The sequence below is a fragment of the Piliocolobus tephrosceles genome, chromosome 19 (assembly GCF_002776525.5).
Source record: "Piliocolobus tephrosceles isolate RC106 chromosome 19, ASM277652v3, whole genome shotgun sequence".
Classification (NCBI taxonomy): Eukaryota; Metazoa; Chordata; class Mammalia; order Primates; family Cercopithecidae; genus Piliocolobus; species Piliocolobus tephrosceles.
In genome coordinates, this window is record NC_045452.1 from 23,943,562 (window position 1) to 23,969,136 (window position 25,575).

Consider the following 25,575-nt stretch of genomic DNA (forward strand, 5'->3'; position numbering starts at 1 on the left):
TCGATTAAAGAACAGGTTTATTGGTGACCTGAAGGTGCCAAGGTCTCCTTTGTGACCCTCACTCCTAGGTGGTATCAGCCTGCAAGGCCCTCTATGGGTAGAAAAGCCAATCACACGATTCATGGGCATTCCTGGCAAGAGGTCAGATCTCTCTACTCCTAATTCGAAAAATTCCAAATCCTGATTTCAGAGTCAGCAGCAAGGTCAGAGGCTAGAGTCCTGACGGGCATAGGGCTTGGGAGGCTGGCGAGTTGCTCAGCAACGTCTGTGGGGCTGCGCACACGAAGTAGAGGCCAGGAAGGCCACAGGAAAATTGCCCCAAAAGTTTCCAAGAAGGTTTACGCTTGGGCATGGCATAGAACCTGGCCCTGAGATTGCACTTTGGGTATGATGGGGTCAGTCACCAAGCAGGCCTGGGGAGCAGAGAACCTGCCCACTTGCCCTGGGCATGCCAAGGCTCCATGGTCTAGGCTCAGTGGTGCCATCACAGCCTGTCACATGTCCCAGCTCCTCACTGCTGGGACATCTCCAGGTTCTTGATGGGATACAGGTACCACATCACTACCCCCGAAGGGTTGATGATCACTGTGAAGTTGGTTTCAACTCGGAGGCCACTGATGATGTCACCTGAGTAGACGTCCTGGGCCTGCAGTGGGGAGGGACATCACCAATGCCACCATGAGAATTGCTGCACAGAGACCCCCCTAGAGGATGTAGAAGCCTTCTTCCTGGACTTTGGCCTGTCTGTGCTGGGCTTCCAGTATGCCCTACAGAAGTGGGAGCCCTGAATCCCCATCACTTCTCCACCAGCAAATCCAACAGATGCCCAAGCACAGGCAATGGAGAAAGCCCCAGCCCATGGAAAACTGTGAGGAATGTGCTGGTAAGGGCTGATCCTTGGGAGGGAGGAGTACAGCCCTAGAGGCTAATGGGATTCATATTTATATGCAGTAGTTCTGTTTGCATAGGTTGAAAACACTGGTGCAGAGCACGGCACTGGCTGCAGCTCTCAGTGCCTGCAGCTCCCCATGGGCACCTGCCAGAGGCCCTAAACCCACGGCTCAGGGGAGGCCATATGTGAACAACCACCCCCCACAATACCCTCCCACGGAAATCTGAAGCCCAGGCGGATGGCTGCAGGCAGCCGGGTGCTCACCTCGTATGTCACAGACCCGGTGAAGTTCAGCTGGCCAAGGGAGGAGTGGTAGTGATAAGGCATATCGGTCCTGCAGCTGAAGAAGACTAAGGTGCTAGCCTTGTTGGACAGAGGCCGCATGTACACTTCGATAAGAGATTTTTCCTGGGCACAGAAGATGGCTACTGGCTGGGGTCCCTTGCTCAGACAGGACCTACCAGGCCTCCCTGGCCCTCCCTGAGTTCTGGGTCCCCCAGTTCACAGCTCCATATCACACAGGCTTAGGGAGGATGCCACAGGCCTCTAGCACCCCAGCTTATCTAACCCTACCTGCCTGCCTTCCCTGACTCAGCAGATACTCATCAACACCTACTCTGAGCCCAACCCCTATGCTAGCACACTGAGACAAATGCTGCATGAGGCCCTGCCCCAGAAGCTCATAGGACAATGGGAGGGATAAACGCAGAAACGGGGAAGCAACGACAGTACAGTGTGTGAGTGCCGGCCCCAAACAGCTGCCAGTGCTGGCCTAGAGGGTGCTGTCCAGTGGGAACAGTGATCTCTGTTCCAGGAGGGTGGAGAGCGGAGCTGCATGTGAACTGCCATCCTCCAGAAGGTTCTCCAGGCCCAGCTCCACAATCAGCCCCTCTGGCAGGGAATTGGTACTTCCTCTGGCCATCACCAGTTCCATGGGTGCCTTCTGTAGTTCTGTAGGTTTCTTTTTACCAGAGACCAGGATTTGGTAAAGAGCAAAGGCAGCCAAGGCACAGTGGCTCACGCCTCCTGTAACCCCATCACTTTGTGAGGCCAAGGCCAGTGGATCACCTGAGGTCGGGAGTTTGAGACTAGCCTGGCCAACATGGTGAAACCCTGTCTCTACTGAAAAAAAATACAAAAAAGAAAATTAGCCGGGCTTGGTGGTACACATCTGTAATCCCAGCTACCTGGGAGGCTGAGGCAGGAGAATTGCTTGAACCTGGGAGCCAGAGGTTGCAGTGAGCTGAGATGGCGCCACTGTACTCCAGCCTGGGCTACAGAGTGAGACTCCATCTCAAAAAAAAAAAAATAGCGAAGGCTTTGAGGTGACACTGAAGTCCAGTCTTGTTTGTAGCAACTGTGTAGCCTTGAGATACAGTTACTCAGACTCTTGAAGTTTCAGTTTTCTCATTTGTAAAATGGCAAGATACCTACCTTGCTGAGAAAAGGTATCTAAAACTCCCAGCACATAGTAGGTACTCAATAAATAGCAGCCACTAGTAGTCGTCGTATTTCTTGGCTGTAACAGCTTCTCCTGGCCAGGTGCAGTGGCTCATGCCTGTAATCCCAGCACTTTGGGAGGCTAATGCAGGTGGATCACCTGAGGCCAGGAGTTCGAGACCAGTCTGACATGGTGTCTCTACTAAAAATACAAAAATTAGCTGGGCGTGGTGGCAGGCGCCTGTAGTATCAGCTACTCAGGAGGCTGAGGCATAAGAATTGCTTGAACCCGGGAGGTGGAGATGGCAGTGAGCCGAAATTGTGCCACTGCGCTCCAGCCTGGGTCACAGAGTGAGACCCTGTCTCAAAAACAAACCAGCTCCTCCTGCTCTGGAGGGAAGCCCAAGTTCTCCGCAGGCCACCACGGGTGTGTAGAAGCCCTGCGCCTCATCCTTCCTGTGTGCACTTACATGGCTGATGCCTCTCATCCCTGACTCCCTTGCGCTGTCCTGCTCAGCCCTGCTCTCACCCAGCAAGAGGAGGACAGTTGGAGCAGCTCCTAGCACAGTCCTCAACAATCATAAGCAACCAGAAGGGTGAGCCCTGGTTGGGGACTGGGCAACTCCTGTACCTCCCCAGGTGTTGCCCCCAGGGAGGCTGGCAGCCTTTCTCTCAGGAGAGCCCAGTTCCTCAGCCCTCCCCTTCCTTCCCTCCACACCCCAGTACCTTGTGAATCCTGCGTCCCTGGATGCCTAAGGGATCCTGGTTGATTTTGATCATGAGTGGATTCTGCAGAATGTCCATGTTCTGGGCGGAGATGGTACGCAGGTCTGTGGACATCAAGAGGGGGGCTGCCAGCACCGTCCACAGGGCCATCTGGGCCCGGGATTGCTCTAAGCTGAGACCGAAGTTTCCAATGAGCAGCTGGGGGCAGAGAAGAGGAGTAGTCAGCTCTGATCTCCTCAGGGAGGTAGACACGGGGACCATCCCCAAACTTGTAGCCGAGGAAGAGCCATTAGGGATTAGGGAAGGATGGCTGCATGTGGAGGAGGCCTGGTTCAGCAAACGCCATTCCCCAGCCCTGTGGCCTTGGGGTAGTTAAGTTACTTTCCATCTGAGCATCAGCTTTTATTTTCCATCAAGAACATGGAGTCGGTGGTAGGGAGGTGGGCAGATGGCCAGATGAGGTGCCGCATGCTTGTAATCCTGGCACTTTGGGAGGCTGAGGCAGGTGAATCACTTGAGCCCAGAAGTTAGAGACCATCCTGGCCAACACAGCAAAACCTCATCTCTACTGAAAATATAAAAATTACCCAGTCGTGGTGGTACACACCTGTAATCCCAGCTACTTGTTCAAGCACAAGAATCACTTGAACCAGAAGGCAGAGGTTGCAGTGAGCTGAGATTGCACCACTGCACTCCAGCCTGGGTGACAGAGTGAGACTCTGACTCAAAAAACAAAAGGCCAGGTGTGGTGGCTCACGCCTGTAATCTCAGCACGTTGGAAGGCCAAGGAGGGCAGATCACCTGAGGTCAAGAATTCAAGACCAGACTGATCAACATGGAGAAACCCTGTCTCTACCAAAAATACAAAATTAGCCAGGCGTGGTAGTGCATGCCTGTAATCTTAGCCACTTGGGAGGCTGAGGCAGGAGAATCACTTCAACCTGGGAGGCGGAGGTTGCGGCGAGATAAGGTCATGCCATTGCACTCCAGCCTGGGCAACAAGAGCACAACTCTGTCTCTAAATAAATAGGCCAGGTGTGGTGGCTCACACCTGTAGTCCCAGCACTTTGGGAGGCTGAGGTGGGCGGATCATGAGGTCAGGAGTTCAAGACCAGTCTGGCCAACATGGTGAAACCCCGTCTCGGGCTGGGCACGGTGGCTCAAGCCTGTAATCCCAGCACTTTGGGAGGCCGAGACGGGCGGATCACGAGGTCAGGAGATCGAGACCATCCTGGCTAACCCGGTGAAACCCCGTCTCTACTAAAAAAAATACAAAAAACTAGCCGGGCGAGGTGGCGGGCGCCTGTAGTCCCAGCTCCTCGAGAGGCTGAGGCAGGACAATCTCTTGAAGCTGGGAGGCGGAGGTTGCAGTGAGCAGAGATCGTGCCATTGCACTCCAGCCTGGGCAACAGAGCAAGACTCCATCTCAAAAAATAAATTTAAAAAACCCCACGGGGATGATGGGGGTGGTAATACGCCCTGGCTACATCGCTGTTTGTTCAGATGATCAAATGGGCTCCTGTTGTCAAAAAGCTTATAAACTAGGTAAAGTCAATAAATGTTCCACGGTGACAGTGGTAGGAAACAGAACTGGACAAAGTCCCTGCACCTACCACTGGCCACACCCACCTGCCCTAGCCACAACTGAATGGACCAAGGGGACTCCTGACCCCAGGGCAAGCAATCCATAGTCGGGACAAGTTACAGGCTTAGTGACAACAATTCAAGCACTGTGTATGTGCCCATCACTGTGCCAAGCATTTCAGAGTAATTTTAATGCTCAAAACAACCCTATAAGGTAGCTACTATTCTTATTTTCCAATTGACAAAACTGAGGCACAACAAATTAAGTTACTTTACCAAGGTAAACTGGCAGAGCTAGAGCTGGGACTCCACAGCAGGCCAGTTCCTGCTCCTCCAGGTTGCTCCCTCCACCTGGCTTAGCACTTGTAATTCTTATAATCATAGGATCAATCAGGTAGTAAATGCTTGTTGATTAACGCAATTATAAAGTTATAAATTGCAACAACAACAAAATGTCACAGGGCAATGACTGAGATAAAACGGAAGGGCTAGAAGCAGGACTGGGAGGGCTAGTCATGCCTGTGGAGGATGAGGCAGGGCATTGACAAAAGGATCAGAGGCAGACGGGGGAGGGCAGTCCAGGCACTAGGAATAGCAAGGTCGTGATCTTCAACCTGCACAGCAATAACATCTTATTCCAGGATCATTACAGACCCAAGTTCTTGAGCTTTCAGAAACATCAGAATTGCCTGGGGAGATGGTCAACAGTGGGCATTCCCAGGTTCTTCCCCTAAACATTCTGATGCAAAATGTGGGGGATGGGGCTGGGCGCGGCCGGGCACGGTGGCTCACGCCTGTAATCCCAGCACTTTGGGAGGCCGAGGTGGGCGGATCATGAGGTCAGGAGATCGAGACCATCCTGGCTAACACGGTGAAACCCCGTCTCTACTAAAAAATACAAAAAATTAGCCGGACATGGTGGCGGGTGTCTAGTCCCAGCTACTCGAGAGGCTGAGGCAGGAGAATGGCGTGAACCCGGGAGGAGGAGCTTGCAGTGAGCTGAAATCCAGCCACTGCACTCCAGCCTGGGAGACAGCGAAACTCTGTCTCAAAAAAAAAAAAAAAAAAAAATGTGGGGTATGGGGCCCTGGAAACCAGCTTCTAGATCAAGTCTAAAGCAACTAGTTCAGGGACAAATTTCAGAAGCGCTGACCTAGAACCTGGCAGTGAGCCTCCAGGGAGGAAGAGAGCACAGGGCAGTGGGGAGCAGGGTCGTCACAGATGGTGGGCCTAGGGACATCCCCCTCCATCCTGGTACCATGTCAGGGTCATTCCAGTGCCCAGGGCCGGCCACCGGCTGCAGTATGTCCTGATGCTTCACGAACCAATTCAGGATGGAGAGCACGCTCTGCCAGGAGTCCTGGATGTCACCATAGTTACGCCAGAGGTTGCAGATGTCCGCCAGCAGACTGTAGTTCACCTGGATGTCGAGGGGAAGTCCAGCACCAGAATCACATGCTGCAGCCCAGAGACCCACGCAGGAGTTGGGGAGGCTCAGCAGGAGACACAGAGAGTGGGAAAGGGGGAAGAGAACAGGACCCACCGGCTTGCTCAGGATGATGAGGGCCTCAGAGGGTGGCCCTGCTCTGGGGCTACCGGGGTCTCCCCTCTGTGCATGCTGGTGCCAGGAGCCTACCCTGCCCTCTCATGCCAGCTTGGGTCAAGCCCAGGGTGTGGGCCCAGGCTGGTGCACCCACAAACAACCCTCGCTGACACCCACCCACCGCCATGTTCTCTCGTGAGAAACCGCTGTCTGCTGTCTTCTCAGCTCCACAGGCCTGAGCCCACCCTTTTTGGTGTCAGACATGCTGAGGGACCCCTCATGAGCCCACAGGCCACTCTGAGGCTCGGCTCCAGAGTGGCCTCCCCAGCCTTCTGGGTCTCCTTGCCCAATGGGCACCTCCTGGGATCCTGGGCACTGTGTGCCAGCACAGATGGCTCTCCTGCCTCTGATCTCAACTCCTTCAGCCCACCTCACAAGGGCCTCTTCTCTAAGGCCTGCCCCTCCCTCCAACACACACACCTCTCTGGGCTGGCTGAGCCCACCCGCTCTTTTGGGGTACTTACGTAGGTCTCTAGACACCTACAAATCACCATATGGGCACCTGTGGTGAGAGCAGCCCTGGCTCTGGAAGGCCCCATCCCTGAAGCCTGGCACTCAGGAGGCAAGGAGGCCTGGGTGTGGGAAGCGCCATCAGGCAGGGCACAGAATGGCTTACCGTTGGGGGGAGGCCACCTTCGTAGGCTGGCCAGCTGCAGGAGAAGGCAATGGGGCGGCCTGTGGCATTCAGGGCAGCAGCCATCTTGGGGTACCCTAGAGAAAGCCCAATCTGTTTCAGTCCTGAGGAGGGGCAGGAGGCAGTCTGGGGCCTTAGCCCAGACCTTTTCCCAACAGATGTGAAGAAACAAGCTCCAAAGAGTAGGTGCCTTCCCACATACCCAGAGCCTCAGATGATTCTCAGATGCTGCCACCCATATTTAGGGAGCCTGGGAGCCACAATCCCCATAACCCCTGAGTGGGGGGAATTGGGAAGTTCAGCCAAGAGGGCGCTGGGTGGGTCTCCATGGCCACCCTCCCCGTCTGCCTGCGTGCCCCAGCCAGCTGCGTAACTTACCTTGGGCCCGCTCCTCGGCGGTGGAGAAGCAGCCATCCAGCTTGAGCATGTCTACCTTCCACTCGGCGAAGGTCTGAGCATCCTGGACCACCTTGTCCAGTGTGGTGCCTGGGTAACCCATGCAGGTGAAGTTGCCCATGTCAGCGTAGATGCCCAACTTCAGGCCCAGGGAGTGAACCTGCGGGGGTTTGAGGACACAGTGGGCTCAGGCAGGACCCTCAGAGAGCCTCCTCAAGGCACATCTGACCCAGTTCCATTAAACCTCCAGTGGCTCCCACTGACCAAAGGAGGTGATCCCAGCATGCTGGCCCGGCCTCTGCCCACGATGGCCCACCTCTCCCCCAACACACACCTCCCAGCGGCTGTTTCTTGCCCCTAGGCTTTTGCTCCTGCCATCCTCTCCACCTCCAATGCCATCTCTCTGGGCTCAGCTCAAGAACTGCCTCCTCCACCAGGGAACCTTCCTGGAATCCCAGACTGCGTGAGATGCCCTTTCTGGCTCTCACCACAGTGGGCCCAAAGTTGGTGTTCATTTGTCTGTTTACCCTGCTAGACTGTGAGATCTCAATCATGGAAATGAGCCCTGAGCAAGGTAGGGTGAAAGGAGTGGTCTAGCCCTGAGGCCAAGGGCAGGGCAGGGGTCAGGCTCACATAGTCAGCCAGGAAGGGAATGCCATGAGGGAAGCGCTTGGGATCTGGCATCAGGCGGCCACTGGCATCGCGCCCACCGATCCAGCAGTCATCAATGTTGAGGTATGTGTAGCCCATGTCCCGCCATCCATCTTGTGCCATCCGGTCAGCCATCTCCATGAAGAGCCTTTCACTAGTGAGGGGCGGAGGGATGGGGTAGCTCAGGGACCCAGCCCGGCCCTCAGCCACACCCTGCCTCAGCTCTGATTGAATCTGTGCTATAAAAACCATGACCTTACTGAGTCCTAAGCCAGGTATCAGTGTAAATGACCACCAGGGATTGTGCCATGAGCCATAAGCTGGCTTGAAAGGAGTGGCTGGCCCCAGGCCAAAAGGCAGGACTGGGTCAGGGGAAATACGGGGGCCTGGCCTGACCTCCTAACAGTTATCTCAGGGGCTGGGTTCATGTAAGGTCTCTGCCTCGTGACCAGGTTGGGGCCTGACAGTCCCTACAGAGGCCCCAGGCAGGTCACGGGGCTAGGTGTCAAGGCAGTCCGAGTGACTTCTGGCTGCAGTCTCTGGGATGAAGAACTCTGACCTTGCCCTCTTTTCTACTGGACCCTCCACTTCCTGCCCCCAACTCTGCAGGGCCCTGGGCAAGGCTCATCAGGTGGGTGTGGACCTTACTCACCTGATGCAGTTCTTTGGGTCCTCATCACAGTTAATGTTGCAGCGGAAGCGTTCCCAGGCCAGCCAGCCCATGGGTGGTGTCTGCAGGAGCCCATTGTCCAGCATCAGCACCTGGGCCACATGCCCCAGCAAGAGAACTAGGGGGCAAGGGAGGAGGGGATGGTGACTGTCAGTTGCCCCTACAGCTCTAGCCCTCATCCCATCCCATCTGTATGTTGCTCAGCCCTACAGAGGCTGTCTGCCTATATATAAGGGAAACTAGACTTCTGGGTTTAGGGTAGAGTTGGCTCTTCCTGCAATGGCTGGTTCTTGCAAAGCAGTAAGTGGGAGGATGGTGCCTGGGCCAGGCAGTGGCTTGAGGTCTGGCCGTCACCACGGCAGTGCTTGAATTAGCAAAACTAACACCTGAAGTTATGTCCTTCCCATAACCCCCATCAGCTCCTCCCATCCCATATACAGAACTTAACAGTACATATGCTCCTAGGCCTACCATGGAACTACGTTCTCGTAAACCCAGTGTAAGTTGAAAATATTACATCAGGCCGGGCGCGGTGGCTCAAGCCTGTAATCCCAGCACTTTGGGAGGCCAAGACGGGCGGATCAGGAGGTCAGGAGATCTAGACCATCCTGGCTAATACGGTGAAAGCCCGTCTCTACTAAAAAATACAAAAAACTAGCCGGGCGAGGTGGCGGGCGCCTGTAGTCCCAGCTACTCGGGAGGCTGAGGCAGGAGAATGGCGTAAACCCGGGAGGCGGAGCTTGCAGTGAGCTGAGATCCGGCCACTGCACTCCAGCCCCGACAGAGCCAGACTCCGTCTCAAAAAAAAAAAAAAAAGAAAATATTACATCAGCCAGGTGCAGTGGCTCACACCTGCATTCCCAACACTCTGGAAGGCCGAGGCGAGTGGATCACTTGAGGTCAGGCCAACATGGTGAAACCTTGTCTCTACTAAAAATTCAAAAACTTAGGCGTGGTGGCGTGTGCTGTACCCGGGAGGCTGAGGCAAGAGGATCACTTGAACCCCAGAGGTGGAGGCTGCAGTGAGCTGAGATCGTGCCACTGAATGCTAGCCTGGGCTGTGACAGAGCGAGACCCCATCTCAAAATAGTAAAATATTATGTCAAAAATGTACTTAATACACCTAACCTGCCAAACATCATAGCTGAGCCTAGCCTACCTTAAAAGTGCCGACAGGCCAGGCATGGTGGCTCACGCCTGTAATTCCAGCACTTTGGGAGGCCGAGGTGGGCGGATCACCATTAAGTCAGGAGTTCAAGACCAGCTTGGCAACATGGTGAAACCCCATCTCTACTAAAACTACAAAAAAATACCGGGGTGAGGTGGCGAGTGTCTGTAGTCCCAGCTACTCAGGAGGCTGAGCAGGAGACTTGCTTGAACCTGGGAGGTGGAGGTTGCAGTGAGCCGAGATTGCGCCACTCCACTCCACTCCAGCCTGGGTGACAGAGTGAGACTCCATCTCAAAAAAAAAAAAAAAAAAAAAAAAAATGCGACAAAGCACATTAGCCTACAGCTGGGCAAAATCATCCAACACAAAGCCTATTTTATAATAAATTGTTGAATATTTCATGCAATTTACTGAATACTGAAACACAATAGTTGTATAGGTACTGTGTTTTCTACTGAATGTGTGCCGCTTTCACTCCACAGTACAGTTGAAAAATCCTTAAGTCGGGGCCATTGGCCAGACTCCAGGACTCCTGAGCCCCAGTCCAGGGCTCTTTGCTCTACCACAGACCCTCAAGAGGCCTCAGAGAGGCTTAAGAAGTAAGCCAGCCAGGACCGGCACCCAATTAGCTCACCTAAGTGAGCCCTTTCCTCCTCGGGCCTCAGTTTCCTTATCTGTAATATGGAGTTACTGTAGGGACTGTACAGGCGGTTCTCCGCACATGTGGATATCACATCAGATAGGGCCTCTGTACTTGAGGGAGAGGAAGTGAGAAAGGAAGGGCCCCTTTAAAGGAGAAATGATTCCTGTATGGGGAAGCATCTTCTCCCTTCCTGCCCAGCTCTAAGGAAAAGAGAGAGGGAACCTGTCTCCCCACATACCCACATTAGGGAAGATGCGCCAGTCAAAGCCCTCCTTGTAGCACTCCAGCACTCACCCCTACCTCCCAAGCCACCCCAGCCGGTGTAGGTACCTGTCTTCAACAGCATTGCTCTGGACTCAGCTTCCGAGAACCTGACCAGATCTGGTCTGCGTGTATCAGCTGTATGTATTGGGCTCTGGAAGCTAAGAAACGTCAGAAAAGCACTGGGGTCACGGCTGCCTGGCTAGTTCCGCCGCCCTCAACCTTGGACGTGGATCCTACACTCGGTCCCCAAGTTGCCCGCCCAATCCCCAGCCTCACTTCCCGGAGCTTGAGTTCTTCCTTCAGAAATACTAAACAATGTGTCTTGGATGTCAGACCTTACACCCTCTGCAGTGCTGGAAGTCCTGAGCGCCTACGGGCCGCCTTCGGCCCGGTCAGGGCTCAGAAAAAGGCAGCGACCGTCTTAAGGTCGTCCAGAAAGAGCGGAGGGGCAGGGCTGCGGCCAGGCTCCGGACTCCCAGCCGGGTCCGGGTTCCCGCCCTGGGCCCCCCAAAACCGCAGAGCCCCCTCCCGCCGCACCTATCTTACCGAAGCGCTTAGACCCGCGGCCGCTTCTGACTCGATTCGGGTAACCTGATAAGCCTGAAGCGTTCCAGTGAGGGCGGGGCCTCACGAAGGCAACCCTCCTCGCAACCTATCAGAATCCCCCCTAGCAACGCTGTGCCCCGCCCATACGGGCCCAGCTTCCCAGCCTCCCCAAGCCCTTCCCCACTGGGGTCCCGCCCTGCGTGCTAGCGAGGCTGGCATTGGCAGAGCCGGCTTGGGGCTGTCCTTCGTGGCCCGGACCCCGCGAGGCCTCCACTTCTGTGGGGACCACGAGGGCGAGGATCGTGCCAGCCTCACCGTGGGTGCTCAGTAAGCGGCCGTGAAGTGAATACCTGCTGAGGGCTTTGGGCAGAGGAAATGAGAGACTGCTCTGAAGCAAGGCCCCCCCTAGTGAGCCGCTGGGAAAATGGAAGTCTGGGATTAATCGTCTCTACAAGGAGGATGCGTGGGAGGCAGCAAAGCTGGCGGTCGCAGCTCCAGCAAAGGCAGCCGGCTCCCCTTCCCCGCCTGACGCTCAGGGACTGCTCGCACAGGCTCGGCTACTTCCTTCCTTCATTCATCAAGTATTTATTGAGAAACTGCTAGCTGCCACATGCTTTGTTCCGGGCATTGCAGGGGCAGAGAGATATTTTTCCTTACTCATCCCAAAGGTCACAGCGGACACTCCTATAAACAAAATATAGGTTAGCAAGAGAAAAGCGTAACAGATTGATTTACGCAATGTTTTATGTGACTTGGGAGCCTTCAGGAATGAAGACGCAAATACTCAGGGAAAACTTTATTTTTATGTCTTTGATGAAGAATGGACACCCCTGGCCGGGTCTGCTGGCTCATGCCTGTAATCCCAGCAGTTTGGAAGGCTGAGGCAGGAGGATCGCTTGAGGCCAGACATTTAAGGACAGCCTGTGTCCAACATAGTGAGACCCCGTCTCTACAAAAAATTAAAAAACCGGGCAGGTGCCTGTGATTCCAGCTACTTGGGAGGCTGAGGTAGGAGGATTGCTTGAGTCCAGGAGGTCGAGGTTGTAGTGAGCTGTGATTATGTCACTGTACTCCAGCCTGGGCAACAGAAAAAAGGAATAAGGAATGGACAATTGTATAAATGCAATTAGACAAAAGGGAATGATTTGATGTTAATAGCTGAGTGTGGAAACCAGCAATGTCTGTCTGTTCAGATTCTTCTTCTTCTCTCTGTGTGGCATTCCCTCCTGCTGGGAAGAGGGCAGGACCCCTTCTGGAATGAGAGTCTTATGGCCTAGTATCAGACAAGGTAGGTCAGAGAATTCCTTTATGGCCAGGCCTGACACAGAAAGGTGGGGGATGTTTCCAGTAACATTCGTAGTTTCTTTTTTTTCTTTTTCTTTTTCTTTTCTTTTTTTTTTTTTTTTTTGAGACAGTCTCCCTCTGTGGCCAGGCTGGATGGCAGTGGCGCGATCTCTGCTCACTGCAACCTCCACCTCCCAGGCTCAAGTGATTCTCCTGCCTCAGCCTCCCGAGTAGTTGGGACTACAGGCGCACACCACCACACCTAGGTAATTTTTGTATTTTTAGTAGTGACGGGGTTTCACCATGTTGGCCAGGATGGTCTCGATCTCTTGACCTTGTGATCCGCCCGCCTCGGCCTCCCAAAGTGCTAGGATGACAGGCATGAGCCACTGTGCCCGGCCAATATTTGTAGTTTCTGTAACTCACCTTAAGGAGGAGGAATTTCAGTTTCTATGGCCTGCCTTGCAGGAGAAAAACAGGAGAAAGAAGGGGGGCAGGAGAAGGTCAGAGAGAGACTTTGCTTCTGAGGCTCTTCCAGTGTCCTTTGGTTCAAAGTACTCAGCACGCCCAAGTGTCCTATTTTTAGGCATCGATTTCTGACCCCTAACAGCACCTTCACTCAGATGACCACTCAAACATAACCCAGACCAAGCACCGGCCACTTTCCACATCTCAGATAATGACAACTCTCCTAGGTGCTCAAGCCAAAACTGTGCAGTCCTTCCTGCTCTTTCCCTCACTCCCTACATCCAACCCCTCAGCAAATCCTGTGTTGTCTACCTTCAAAAGCCATTCTAAATCTGGCTGCCTCTCCCTCCCTGCTCTCACCGCCCTTGTGACATCTCGCCTGGATAGTGGCAGCAGGCTTCTCACTGGTCTCCAGCTTCCACTGACATTGATTCTCGCCACAGCAGCGAGCGTACGCCTTGAAATCTCTCAGGTCCCTCCTCACAGCCCTGTCTAGACTAACAGCCCTCCTAGATTTACAGAGCCCCATCCCACCGCTTCCACCCCCACCTCCTACTGTTTGCGGCCCCCTCCCCAGGCCTCCCAGCCTCACTGGCCTTCTTGCAGGTCCTCAAACACAACAGCCTGAGGGCCACTGCGCTGACTGTTCCCTCTGCCTGGAATTGGCATGACTGGCTCCCTCATTTCCTTCAAGTATTTGTCCAATGTTACTTTCTCAGTGAGGCCTACCCTGACCACTCTATTTGCAATTGCAACCTCCCTACTCCCACAATTTCCCATCTCCCTTATCCTCCTCTGTTTTCTCCGTGCCACTTATTACCTTCTAACACATTTATTATGGTGTATAGTATTAACTGAATAAAATTTAGTAGGGGAGACAGGCAATAAACAAGAAAATAAAAGCATGAGCATAGGATAGTTTACTCTAGCATGGAAATAACACCCCAGGGATGGGACACAGACTGCAGGGCAGGTTGCTTTACAATGGTCCCAGAGGTGACCTCTGAGCAGAGACTCAAATCTGCGTCCAGAGGTGTCCTGAGGAATGGAGCTGCGGCTGGGGGTGGGAAGGAAGGCCATTCTAGGCTGCAGGAACTGCAAGGGCAAAGGCTCTGAGGTGGGAGCCAAGTTCATGGCAGATGTTTGAGGACACCTCTGGCTTCCAGGGCCTTCCAGAAGCTCCAGTCTCTTGGGTTTGGTTGTGCATTCCCGAGACCTTCACCACAGGCAGCCTCCTGGACCCACTAGGGCAGAGCCTGGGGGCTGCCGGTGGGCTTCAGGCCAGGGAAGCAGAAATGAGTAATTTCCAGAGGCAGAAATCAGCCGACCCCAGTGGCCCGGTGGGTGGCCAAAAAAGCTTGACTGGCCCTCGCGGGCTGTGTAGGAGCCGACCCTTAGGAGGTGCCCAGAGCGAGACATCCCTGGTTTGGGTCTGCCCGGGAAGTAGGCCTAGCAGGGAGAGGGGGACGAGAGAGGAAGAGATGGACTGAGTTTTCCGGACGGTGGGCTGGGTCCAAGGCCCGAGGACCATCTGAGGGGGACCTCTGGGTTCGAGGCCACCGGCACCGACCAGTTTTATGGCTCGGGCAGTTCAACGCCCTCTCGGGCCTCAGTTTCCCGCCCTCGCAGATCCCGAGGCCGCCTCGGAGATCCCGGGCCGGGTGAATACTGGGCGGGGAGGGGCGGTAACTCCAGCCTCCGGGCGGGGTCTCCCAGCTCCCGCGGCCACGTTGCAGCCCAGGCGGAGGCAAGGGGTCTCGAGCGGAGATCGCCCTCTTGCGCTTCGGTGCGATCGGCGGCGGGAGGTGAGAGTGGACCCGGCGGGCTCCGGGAGGAAGTGGCCCCAGGGAAGGCGTGGCCGCGGGGACGTGGTGGGTAACAGCCCCGACACGAGGACGGGGAAACCGAGGCGGTAGCCAGGGAGACCCTGACCGAGATGACCCCTGTTTAGGGCGATAGCCGGGTTGGGGCTCCCCGCAGTGGCCACTGGCACGGCGGTCCCGCACCCCCAGCTCGCCTCTCGTCCAACAAAAGAATCCAGGAAGACGCCGGGGCAGGCGGGAGGCCGGGTGTGCGGGCGGCCTGGCCCCCCTACTGGTGGAGAGGAGGGAGCGCCCTTCCCCGGACGCGGGAGAGGGGAGGGGGCATGGCCTCACGGGCTGCCCACCCCTTCCGTGTGCCCCAGTGCCGGGCCCAGGACCCCCAGTGAGGCCACTCCTCTGGCAAACATCTGTGATCTCCTCCTCCTGCTTCCTGGGCCACCCCTACTGGAATGGTCTCTCTCCCCATCCAGGGGCCTCACTTGTTTTTCTCCATAACCCTTAGCATTACCGGTCCTTTTGGTACCTCTTATTTCACTAATTATTCTTTCATTAATTTATTAGCATTTATTTTGTTTGCCTACAGTGTGTTCTCCCTGTGGGACTGTAGGCTCCAGGAGGGCGGGAGACTTTGATTTGTCCACTGATGTATTCCCATGAATTCAACAGATCCCTCCTGAGGGCCTCTCTGAGCCCTGCACAGTGCTGGATATTGGGGTTCTCCTGGGAACTTAGCCGAGCCCCACCCTAGACATTCTGGGGCTGGGAACAGTGCTGTAAACACAAATGACATCGTCGTGAGATGAAGGAAACCAGAAATGGGGGGTCTACTGGTCAGATGACCTTACGTCAGGCCACCTTGGTGGTCAGAGCCACCTTAGATGATATGGTGATCATGCAAGGCCTCCCAGATTAGGTGACTTCAGTTAAAGCCACAAAGAAACTGAGTGGGAAGTGCTAGAAGGGAAAAGCTAGGAACCATGAGGGCACGTGTAGCTCTGACCTGGACTCAGGCAGGGAGCTGGGGTCTGAAGAGTAAAGGTCAAGAAAAGGGGACCCAGCCCCTTAAGCTGCTCAGGGGTTCCTGGCTGGGTAGATGGGTGGGGGGATTCTCAGGGGTCACGGAAGGCTTCCTGGTGGAGGCTGTGGTTTCATTAGGCCTCGAAGGTGGAGTAGGAGTTCTCATTCTTTGGGATAAGCTGACTGGGCTTGAGAATTGTTTTGCAGGCTCTTTGGGAACCAGGTGGTCCAAGGGCTGAGCTCTGTGGCCAGACAAGAGGCCCCTGCCCTCCCCCAGTGAGCCCTGCTGGTAAGTGGGTACAGTGTGAGGGATTTGGGAGATGAAGCTCTGCATCTCATCAGTCATGTAACCTTGGGCAAGTTCCCCTCCCTGCGCTGGGCCTTGGTTTTCCATGAGTAAGGACAGTTGGACTAAGTGCCGTTCATGATCCTGGGGGCACCCACATTCAATGGTTGCGGTTAGATCTTCTCAGCTGTACCCTGGGTTTCTGCTACACTCTTTGTTTACAGAGTAGGTCCCCATCTGGCCCTGAAGGCTGCAGATTGAGAGAGAAAAATAATGTTTTATCTGAGGAACTGGAGCCCCTTTAAATAATCAGGCCCAGACATATTGAAATGCAACAGCTGTCAAGTCTTACTCCTCCCTTGAGCTAAAGAATTATCTCTTTTTCTTTTTTATTTTCTTTTCTTCATGTCAGATCGGTAATGTGCCCACATGGTAACAAGGTTCGAGGGTGGCACGGCTCACACATGCACGTGAACACCCAATCATCACACTCATGAACTACAAAAGGATCAAGAATTACCTCTTGAAGCCACTTGCTATGTGGCTCTAGAGGGACACCAAGTAGCCATAAAATGTTGTACACTGGGCACCCTACAGTTCTTACCCTATAGTTCAACAATGTATAGCCAATCACTAATCAATATTATTTCTTTTTTTTTTTGAGATGGAGTTTCTCTCTTGTCACCCAGGCTGGAGTGCAATGGCACAATCTCAGCTCACTGCAACCTCTGCCTCCTGTGATCAAGCAATTCTCCCGCCTCAGCCTCCCGAGCAGGTGGGATTACAGGCACCCGCCACCGTGCCCAGCTAATTTTTGTATTTAGAGATGGGGTTTTACCATGTTGGCCAGGCTGGTTTCGAACTCCTGAGCTCAGGTGATCCACCCACCTCGGCCTCCCAAACAGATGTGAGCCACCGCACCCCGCCAATCAATGTTATTTCTATAAACCAAGGAGAATTCATGCCAAACAACTTTGTCATCCTTGCCCCCTTCTGCCTATAAAAACTTGCTTGTAGGAAAGGCCCAATGCAGCACACCCCACGGCAACTTAGAAGTTTGTTCTGGGCAGTTGTCCTTACTTTCACTCAAGTAAACTCTTTAAAGTTATATTTTGTGCCTCAGCTTCTGCCTTTAGGTCAGTAAGATTCAACTGCTATATGCAAATAAGAGGCCAGTAGAGGCCCAGGAGGGTCATGGAAACCCTGGAAGCTTGGCCTCAGAGTTGGAGTTGAGAGGACCCCAGATCAGGGAATAGTTTAAGCACAGTGGTTTCGATGGGTCCATTTCAGCTCAGCTGACGCCTGTTTCTTTGGATTTTTGAAAGCCCTGCCCAGGTCCTGCCATGCCTCCTGTCTGATGCAATCTTGTTATTCTTTTCTCCAAGTCCGCCAATGTCCAGTTTTTTTTTGCATGATTCTCACAACATCCCTTTGAGAGAAAAAGAAAGAAAGACGAGCCCACTTCTCAGGAGACTTTAGGGGCCTTACGGACACAGCAAGCGAGTAGGAGCCCCAGGGCTGGGGTCCAGGTCGCCTCCGGAGCCAGTGCTCTTCCCCAGTGGGGCACGGAACCACCTCCCTCTCTAATCCGCGGCCATCTCTCTCGCCTCACAGTTCCCGTGGGAGCCATGAAGCTGAACGAGAGGAGTGTAGCCCACTATGCACTCAGCGACTCCCCAGCAGACCACACGGGCTTCCTGCGCACCTGGGGGTGCCCAGGGACCCCATCGACCCCTAGTGGCACTGGCCGAAGATGCTGGTTTGTCCTCAAGGGCAACCTGCTGTTCTCCTTTGAGAGTCGTGAGGGCCGGGCCCCGCTGAGCCTGGTGGTGCTGGAAGGCTGCACAGTGGAGCTGGCTGAGGCTCCCGTGCCTGAGGAGTTTGCCTTTGCCATCTGCTTTGATGCCCCTGGAGTGCGCCCACATCTGCTGGCCGCAGAAGGGCCGGCGGCCCAGGAGGCCTGGGTGAAGGCGCTGTCTCGGGCAAGCTTTGGCTACATGCGCCTGGTGGTACGTGAGTTGGAGAGCCAGTTGCAGGACGCACGCCAGAGCCTGGCTTTGCAACGCCGCTCATCCTGGAAGTCTGTTTCCAGCCGCTGTAAGCCCCAAGCTCCTAACTACCGATCTGTGGGCCTGGAGAATGGCCACTCCCTCTCCAAGGACAGCAGCCCCGTGGGCTTGGTTGAAGAAACGGGCAGCAGGTCTTCAGGGCGGGGGTTGGCTGACTGGGAGCTGCAGGGCCCTGCCAGCCTTCTCCTAGGCAGGGGGCAGAGCCCTGTGTCCCCTGAGACCTCCTGCTTCTCTACCCTGCATGACTGGTATGGCCAGGAGATCGTGGAGCTGCGGCAGTGTTGGCAGCAGAGGGCCCAGAGGAGCCAGCCAAAATGTGAGGAACAGGATAAGCCCTAAGTCTGGACCCTTTGAGTCAGGAAACCAGGGCCAGTTCTTTTTCAGGAGTTAAATGTTTACCCATTTCCAACGTTGTGTTTTGGGAGGGGACATGGGTTCTCTCCTTCCTGCTGTTTAGGCATTCTCCAGATTCCAGATCCACCCATGTGTCTGGAAGGGACTGAGGGACCATTCCTTCCATCCTCTTTATTTCCTGAGGTCCAGAGAGGAAAGGAGACTTGGACGCCACAGAGCAAGACCCCAATCTCCTGACTTCACTGGCCTGACTGGCCCCTCCCAGGGGATGTTAACGAAATGAAGGAAGTGGGAAATGTCACCTGAGAGTGTCACAGGCTTGCCCTACCTTTGACCTATACACCAGGCTCTGGAGCCATAATTTCCAACCTGGGGAGTCTCGTGTGCATTTAAATCCAAGGCAGGCTGCAGTATTGGCTTGAGGCTCTGACACTGTCAGAGAAAGTGGATTTATTGTGTCACAGGAGTTTCTGGGACCCAGCTCTTCCTGAGAGGGGTGGGAAGATTGGGGATCCTCACTCAGCAGTTTGGGTAGGGCCCTTTGAGGCAGAGGGTCTTCGGCCAGTGAAGATTTATTCTGCTCAGAGTGTTGGGGTCCCATCCTTTCTCCCGGGCTCCCCTGTTAACAGATGGTGCTGGACCTTGCTCCAGAAGGGGCTTGTAGCTTTTTTATGTCAACGAAATGCCCTCCTGTACTCTGTCTTCAGCAGCCAACTCCTGGAGCTGCCAAGTGAGGGGTTAAAGAAGAGGTGGGTAGGCAGCGTGGCTCCCTGGGTAAAGTTTGTTGCTTTGGTTCTCAGTCCTGGGTATTCTAGGAGTTTGGACACGGGATTTCGTTTCCTGTGCTAAAATTCTCTCTCCTGGCTGGGCTCCGGTAAACTGAAGCTGCTCGAGAAACCACCTGGAAACTCTCATAGCCCTGTTTGTCACCCAGAGTGTACCTGCCAGGACCTTTCCTTGGTACTCTTCCCAACATCGAGCGTGATTTTTCTAGTGTTCTGGGAGGCAACGCGGCTGGGTCACCAGAGCCTGACCAGACTGACGCCCCAGCGGGAAGACGCAGAGGCCGGGAGGAGACACCCCCTCCCAAACACACAAAACTTGCCCCTTCCTAGCCTCGGCTCCCCTCACTGGGGCCTTGGGCAGGACTGACCCGCACCCAACTAGGCCTAAGGGGGACGCTCGGAGCCTCTTACCCGCAGGAGGCGGAGATGCGCCCAGGGCGGGCGCCCGGCCTGTTCCCCAGCCCTGCCTGGAAGCTCCGCAGCCACTGCGTTTTGTTGAAGCACAGATAGCACGGGCCCTTCTCTTATTGCTACAGTGTTTTGTATGCGGTTAAAACACTAGTAAAGCTTTTTCATTATTACTCATTCGTCTCCCTGGGTTTATTTCCATAGCCGGCTGTTAAGTCCTGCTGTGGTAACCGGGCCGTCCATGGTGCGGGATCCAGGACCGCGGCCCCGCCCCGGAGGACGCCGACGTAGGGAGCTGGGGCGGCGCCGCTGCTCTCGTGACGTCACCACGCCGGCCAGTGACAAACGCCTCCCACCGCCCCAGGAGCCGCCAGCACTGCGCGAATGGGAGGGCTGGGCTTCGCGTGTGCTCCTCAAAGTCTCGCGAGGCTTCGGGCGGTGTTCTTCCCGAGGGCGGCACCGGGGCCGGGCGGTGGGGTCCGGGTGCCTGGGTGAGGGGCGGAGCTGGGGGCATGGCGTCCGGAGCGGCTCGCTGGCTAGCACTGGCACCAGTCAGGTCTGGGGCTCTCCGAAGCAGGCCTAGCTTGAGGAAAGATGGCGATGTCGCCGCCGCACGGAGTGGCTTAGGCCAGAGCCTGGTACCGTCGAGGTCAGTCATCGTTACCCGCAGCGGCGCCATTTTGCCCAAACCGGTGAAAGTGAGTGTCTGCCTGGAGACGGGGCGAAGGGGCTGAGACCAATCATTGTGGGGAGTGCGTGAGGGCGGTGCTGATTGACGGGAGCCAAGGCCAATCATAACGATTACCTTAGACTGGAAGGCGTACCGAGAATAAATACGCTAATAAGTTGCTAATTTTGACAGGAGTGTAGAAAATGGTAGGTAGACAGAAGATGGGGGGAAAACGCTGAGGGGAAGATGGCCTTTCACATTAGCTTGTCCTGAGAGGTGGGGTGCTCTGCTCCTCTGGAGTCAGGAGACTAGGCCGTGTGCTTTTAGCTTAGACCAGTCCTGTAATCTCTGCCTTGCCTGTCTCCTAGTTTATGGGATGAAATATGAATTGTGAAAGGACTCTGTAAATAAAGGGTAGGTGGGACGGGCCTCATCTTTTTATGAGTTGTCACCTAGTATTCATGTGATTTACAGTCCTAATAGATGTACAGGGAATTATTAAAATCACGGTTTTTCAAATGAACAATCGGGCTCTAGAGCGGTGAAGTTAGTATCAAAGGCCATCGCTGAGGACGCAGCATCCGGGTTTCTTCCTGGTACCGTCCCCATCAGGTTCTATCTTTTTCCAAAACTGAACGCTGTCACATGCTTGAGTTTTTCTAGGGAAAACGGAAACAGTCCCTTATATCCAACAAAAGTTTGCTTTAGCACTGCAGGGCTGTGTGGTGTGGGAGTTAGGAAAACATTCTCTTAAAGCCTATGCTAACTCACACAGTTGACTGCAGGTCCATGTTGGGAAAGACCTGCCTTATCAAAACAGTTGGAAAAAACTTTTTTTAAAATTCTAGAAATACGAGAGAAACGTTGCTGAGATTTTACTGACATTCTCCCAATCCATCTAAATAGTCTTTGAGTGTAAATACATGCCCACTTTCAAATACATCTGTTTCTAAAATTTTTAAACCAAATTTCTCAGGCATCAGGGAACTTGTTACTTAATGAACTGTATAGAATATCCCTTCAGTGTACATCTTTCTGTCAGCGGTTTTCGTGTATTTCGTGTTCAGGTAGAGCTCACTGTAGCCTGGCCCTCCTAGTACTGGTGCACCCGTCTGCCTGTAGGGATTTAAAGTAATTAGCAGGCTGTGTCCTACCTAACTTTAGATGTCTAGGGTGGCTTAGACTTTTCTTTCCAGTGGACTTTTCATCCACTTTGATGGCCATAACAGTCACCTTATCTCTTTTTATTATTGTTTTTTTTTGAGATGGAGTCTCACTTTGTCACCCAGGCTGGAGTACAGTGGCACAGTCTCGGTTCACTGCAACCTCTGCCTCCCGGGTTCAAGTGATTCTTCTGCCTCAGTCTTCTGAGTAGCTGGGACTACAGGCGTGTACCACCACACCCGGCTAATTTTTTGTATTTTTAGTAGAGATGGGATTTCACCATGTTGGCCAGGCTGGTTTCGAACTCCTGACCTCGTGATCCGCTTGCCTCGGCCTCCCAAAGTGCTGGGATTACAGATATGAGCCACTGCGCCTGGCCTTTTTTCTTTTTTTTAGACAGAGCCTCACTCTGTTGCCGAGGCTGGAGTGCAATGGTGCAATCTTGGCTCACTGCAACCCCTGTCTCCTGGGTTCAAGCAGTTCTCCTGCCTCAGCCTCCCAAGTAGTTGGGATTACAGGCATGCGCCACCATGCTGGGTCAATTTTTTGTATTTTTAGTAGAGATGGGGTTTCACCATGTTGGCTAGGCTGGTCTCAAGCTCCTGACCTCAGGTGGTCCATCCACCTTGGCTTCCCAAAGTGCTGGGATTACAGGTGTGAGCCACCCCGCCTGGCCCTCTCCTTTTCTAATTACTTTTCTTGCCCTGAATTTTTCCAAGGATTTTAAAATCAAGTTGCTTATGATGGGTCTGAGGTCCACAGAAGGGTATGTCCGTGACAGGGCCAGGTCTTCTTTGGTCCTGCCAGAGTGGGCTCTGGAGCTCAAAGCTGCCACTCTGACCCTCTGCAGATGTCCTTTGGCCTTCTCCGTGTGTTCTCCATTGTGATCCCCTTTCTCTATGTCGGGACACTCATTAGCAAGAACTTTGCTGCTCTACTTGAGGAACATGACATTTTTGTTCCAGAGGATGACGATGATGATGACTAACAGGTAAGACTTGCTTTACCCTAGATGGACGAGGAAGCAGGGTGGAGCATCTGTCTGTGATGCAGTCTGGCCTGGTAGCAGCATTTGGACACTAAGGGCAGAAGCTTTAATGAATTTAACCACTTGGTGGCTAATGTTTTTCGTTTTTTGAGACGGAGTTTCGCTCGTTACCCAGGCTGGAGTGCAATGGTATGATCTCAACTCACTGCAACCTCTGCCTTCCAGGTTCAAGCGATTCTTCTGCCTCAGCCTACTGAGTAGCTTGGATTACAGGCATGCGCTACCATGCCCGGCTAATTTTGTATTTTTAGTAGAGACAGGGTTTCTCCATGTTAGTCAGGTTGGTCTCAAACTCCCGACCTCAGGTGATCCACCCACCTCGGCCTCCCAGAGTGCTGCGATTACAGGCGTGAGTCACTGCGCCCAGCCGACTTCATGTGCTCTAATATGTGCTTCATGGCATTACTGTCAGAGATGAGGACACTCCTGACGCCTTAGCCTGGCATTCAAGGCTTGCCATAATCTGGTCACACACCTTATTCCAGTCTCATCTTCCATATTTCCAGCCACACACCGATTCCCAGTATTCACCATTTCTTGAGTTTTCACACTCATACCCACCCCCAAACATTGGCTCATTGTTCCTCCCACATGGAAGGCTGTTTCCGAGAGCTCTGGGTCTTAATTCCACCCATTCTACAGTGTCTTTGAAGTCTTCCTTCCTCCCTTCATTTGAAAGTTGACTACTCCTTCCTCTGAGCAACCAGTACCTCCAGTACATCTCTTCAAATACTCAGTATTATGTGTCTAAACATACTCAAACCAAAATTTTACTAGACTCTGAGCTTCTTGCTGGCAGGAGACATTTTTTATACATTTGGGCCCCCAGTGCCTGGCCCGTGGTGAATGCCCAGTTAACATATGCATAAACAATCAAACGTGCTCAAAGCTGCCTTTCTCCTGCCATGTTTGATAGAAGCACTTTGTGGAATTCTTTCAGTCTGCGGATGGAAGACTACTCTATTGCCCAGTTCACTGCTGCTTTCCTTTGTTCCAGGCATTACAGAAAGGAGAAAGCAGTAATTGAAGAAATGGTGATGCTCTCAGCTTCTCTGCCTTCCCTATCAGCAGAAGGGCTCAGGGAAGGCCCTCAGCCTCCCAGTCTGGTGAAGCTTCCTGTATGGTCCATGACCATATCCCACCCCAGGCTCTGGCAGGCTCCCTGAGATGGGCTGTCCACTAAGCACTGCACAAACAAGCAATCCAATTATGAATAAACATAATAAATGTCAGCCGTGTGTGACTGAGTGATTGCTGCAGGTTCTCAGTATGCCTAGGCTGTAGTTGGTGTGGTTGTCTCTGCTGTCCTTTATTCATGAGAGAAACATAGGCCCAGGCTATCCAGGCTGCAGTGGAGCCCGGTGAACTATTCTGGGGGCCTCGGAACGATTTTCATTGTTTACAAAAGCCCAACAGAAACTGCACATTTTCCCTTAAGAAAGCTACACGGCCTAACTAAAGCCTCATGCCATTCTGTGTTCAGTGCCAGTCATTTAAGTAGTACGCTCTGCTTGTTAGCGTATTACTTAAATATAACTAGAATGATTCAAAACTTGGGTTCTGTGATATGAGGATATATATAGGTTTTCATGTATTTCCTGGCTTATAACTCCCAAAGTCCTTGTTTTAGGCTTTTGTTACAATGTTGGGCACTTCAGGCCTCAGAAAACAACGGTCTCTTTCTCAGACCTTCTCCTGACCTCCTTTCACCTGCTGCTTTTTCTCCCCAAGGTAGGCCATAGAAACTAAAAGCATAATCTTCCTTTGCCTGTCTTCGAGTTGGCCATAAAAAGAATTCTCTGACCTACCTTGTCTGATTTTACGTCATGAGACCCCCATTTCAGAAGGGATTCTGCCCCTTACCTGGGAGGAAGAAATGTGGACAGGCCTTGTTGGACTTCCCCACTCCATCTGTATTAGATTATGCCTCTTGTGTCTACTCCCATTTTTCCACCGTTGTCCATGCTTCAATCATCCCTATCCAATGAGGTCTCCATAAAAGGCCCAAGAAGACAGGTTCAGAGAGCTTTTGGAGAACGGAACACTTGGCTTTGGAAAGTGGCATGCCTGGAGAGAACTTGCAAGCTCCATGCCCCTTCTATACCTCACCCTATGCATCTCTTCATCTGTATCTTTTGTGATATCCTTTACAATAAACCAGTAAATGGACCTAAGTGTTCCCGAGTTCTGCAAGCTGCTCCAGCAAATTAAAAAGAAGGGGTCATGGGAACCCCAGCTTGAAGCTCAGAAGTGCTGGAGGCTTGGTCTTGTGAATGTTGTCTAATGGGGGTGGGAGCAGTCTTGTGGGACTGAGCCCCAAACCTGTGGAATGTGATGCTATCTCCAGGTAGATAGTGTTGGAAGAGAATTGGAGGACAGCCAGCTGGTGTCTGCTGCAGAACTGACTCCTTGCTTAGTGTGGGGAAAAACCCTCATACGTTTGATCACAGAAGTTTTATGTGTTTATTGTTACTGAGTGGGAGAACACAAAAACACTTTTGAGTTTTTTCCTCAGGTTCCTAAGGTGAAAATATAAAGGGATCCTTGGTGCCGTAAGTTTTGGGGCCATGCACAATGGCTGAGGCCTGTAGTCCCAACACTTTGGGAAGCTGAGGCAGGAGGATCACTTGAGCCCAAAGTTCAAGACTAGCCTGGGCGCAGTGGCTCACGCCAGCACTTTGGGAGGCCAAGGTGGGTGGATTGCTTGAGGTCAAGAGTTTGAGAGCAGCCTGGCCAACATGGTGAAACTCCGTCTCTTCTAAAAATATAAAACTAGCTGGATGTGGTGGTCCACGCCTGTAATCTCAGCTACTTGGGAGGCTGAGGCAGGGAGAATCACTTGAACCAGGAAGTGGAGGGTGCAGTGAGCCAAGATCACGCCACTGCACTCCAGCCTGGGCAACAACAGCGAGACTCCATCTCAAAAAAAAAAAAAAGAAAGAAAAAGAAAAAAAGACCAGCCTGGGCAATGGAGAGACCCCA

At 53.3% G+C, this 25,575-nt stretch overlaps 3 protein-coding genes and 1 non-coding gene across 10 annotated transcripts; 2 read left to right on the top strand and 2 right to left on the bottom strand.

Annotated features, from left to right (window-relative positions):
- NAGA (alpha-N-acetylgalactosaminidase) lies at window positions 1-11,331 on the bottom strand. 2 transcript variants are annotated; one of them, XM_023221847.1, is made up of 10 exons: window positions 11,218-11,331; window positions 10,738-10,829; window positions 8,579-8,714; window positions 7,909-8,080; window positions 7,258-7,435; window positions 6,862-6,956; window positions 5,901-6,062; window positions 3,059-3,256; window positions 1,157-1,300; window positions 1-646 (listed from the first exon to the last, which is right to left on the bottom strand). In XM_023221847.1, the coding sequence occupies exons 2-10, from the start codon at window positions 10,751-10,753 to the stop codon at window positions 512-514; spliced, it is 1,236 nt and encodes a 411-aa protein (XP_023077615.1). In that variant the 5' UTR covers window positions 10,754-10,829; window positions 11,218-11,331; the 3' UTR covers window positions 1-511. The 2 variants fall into 2 exon arrangements, with proteins under 2 accessions (XP_023077615.1, XP_023077616.1); XM_023221848.3 differs by having other exon boundaries at window positions 3-646; window positions 10,738-10,822; window positions 11,218-11,278.
- PHETA2 (PH domain containing endocytic trafficking adaptor 2) lies at window positions 10,109-19,884 on the top strand. Of its 6 annotated transcripts, none has more exons than XM_023221852.2 (3): window positions 10,109-12,225; window positions 16,017-16,098; window positions 17,710-19,884. In XM_023221852.2, exon 3 carries the CDS (start codon window positions 17,724-17,726, stop codon window positions 18,501-18,503), a length of 780 nt encoding a protein of 259 aa, XP_023077620.1. In that variant the 5' UTR covers window positions 10,109-12,225; window positions 16,017-16,098; window positions 17,710-17,723; the 3' UTR covers window positions 18,504-19,884. The 6 variants fall into 6 exon arrangements, with proteins under 6 accessions (XP_023077620.1, XP_023077622.1, XP_023077617.1 ...); XM_023221849.2 differs by lacking the exon at window positions 10,109-12,225 and adding an exon at window positions 12,859-14,840; XM_023221850.2 differs by lacking the exon at window positions 10,109-12,225 and adding an exon at window positions 12,859-14,774.
- On the bottom strand, window positions 16,502-16,605 carry LOC111549180. Its single transcript, XR_002733634.1, has one exon. It is a non-coding gene; the product is annotated as a small nucleolar RNA U13 (small nucleolar RNA).
- Window positions 19,885-20,144: 260 nt separating the features above from the next.
- SMDT1 (single-pass membrane protein with aspartate rich tail 1) lies at window positions 20,145-23,836 on the top strand. Its single transcript, XM_023221856.2, has 3 exons — window positions 20,145-20,409; window positions 22,396-22,536; window positions 23,591-23,836. Exons 1-2 carry the CDS (start codon window positions 20,224-20,226, stop codon window positions 22,531-22,533), a joined length of 324 nt encoding a protein of 107 aa, XP_023077624.1. The 5' UTR covers window positions 20,145-20,223; the 3' UTR covers window positions 22,534-22,536; window positions 23,591-23,836.
- Window positions 23,837-25,575: the final 1,739 nt, after the last annotated feature.

What these genes read in the sequence shown, in the direction of transcription:
- SMDT1 (XM_023221856.2), top strand. Translation starts at nt 20,224, where the DNA reads ATGGCGTCCGGAGCGGCTCGCTGGCTAGCACTGGCACCAGTCAGGTCT. An exon ending in TTTTGCCCAAACCGGTGAAA is followed by an intron (nt 20,410 to 22,395) that starts GTGAGTGTCTGC and finishes GACCCTCTGCAG; the next exon opens with ATGTCCTTTGGCCTTCTCCG.
- NAGA (XM_023221847.1), bottom strand. An exon ending in AAGGTGGCCTCCCCCCAACG is followed by an intron (nt 6,063 to 6,861) that starts GTAAGCCATTCT and finishes CTCGACATCCAG; the next exon opens with GTGAACTACAGTCTGCTGGC. An exon ending in CCGGGTCTGTGACATACGAG is followed by an intron (nt 647 to 1,156) that starts GTGAGCACCCGG and finishes TCCCCACTGCAG; the next exon opens with GCCCAGGACGTCTACTCAGG.
- PHETA2 (XM_023221849.2), top strand. Translation starts at nt 14,547, where the DNA reads ATGGCTCGGGCAGTTCAACGCCCTCTCGGGCCTCAGTTTCCCGCCCTC. An exon ending in GGCGTGGCCGCGGGGACGTG is followed by an intron (nt 14,841 to 16,016) that starts GTGGGTAACAGC and finishes ATTGTTTTGCAG; the next exon opens with GCTCTTTGGGAACCAGGTGG. An exon ending in TCCCCCAGTGAGCCCTGCTG is followed by an intron (nt 16,099 to 17,709) that starts GTAAGTGGGTAC and finishes CTCGCCTCACAG; the next exon opens with TTCCCGTGGGAGCCATGAAG.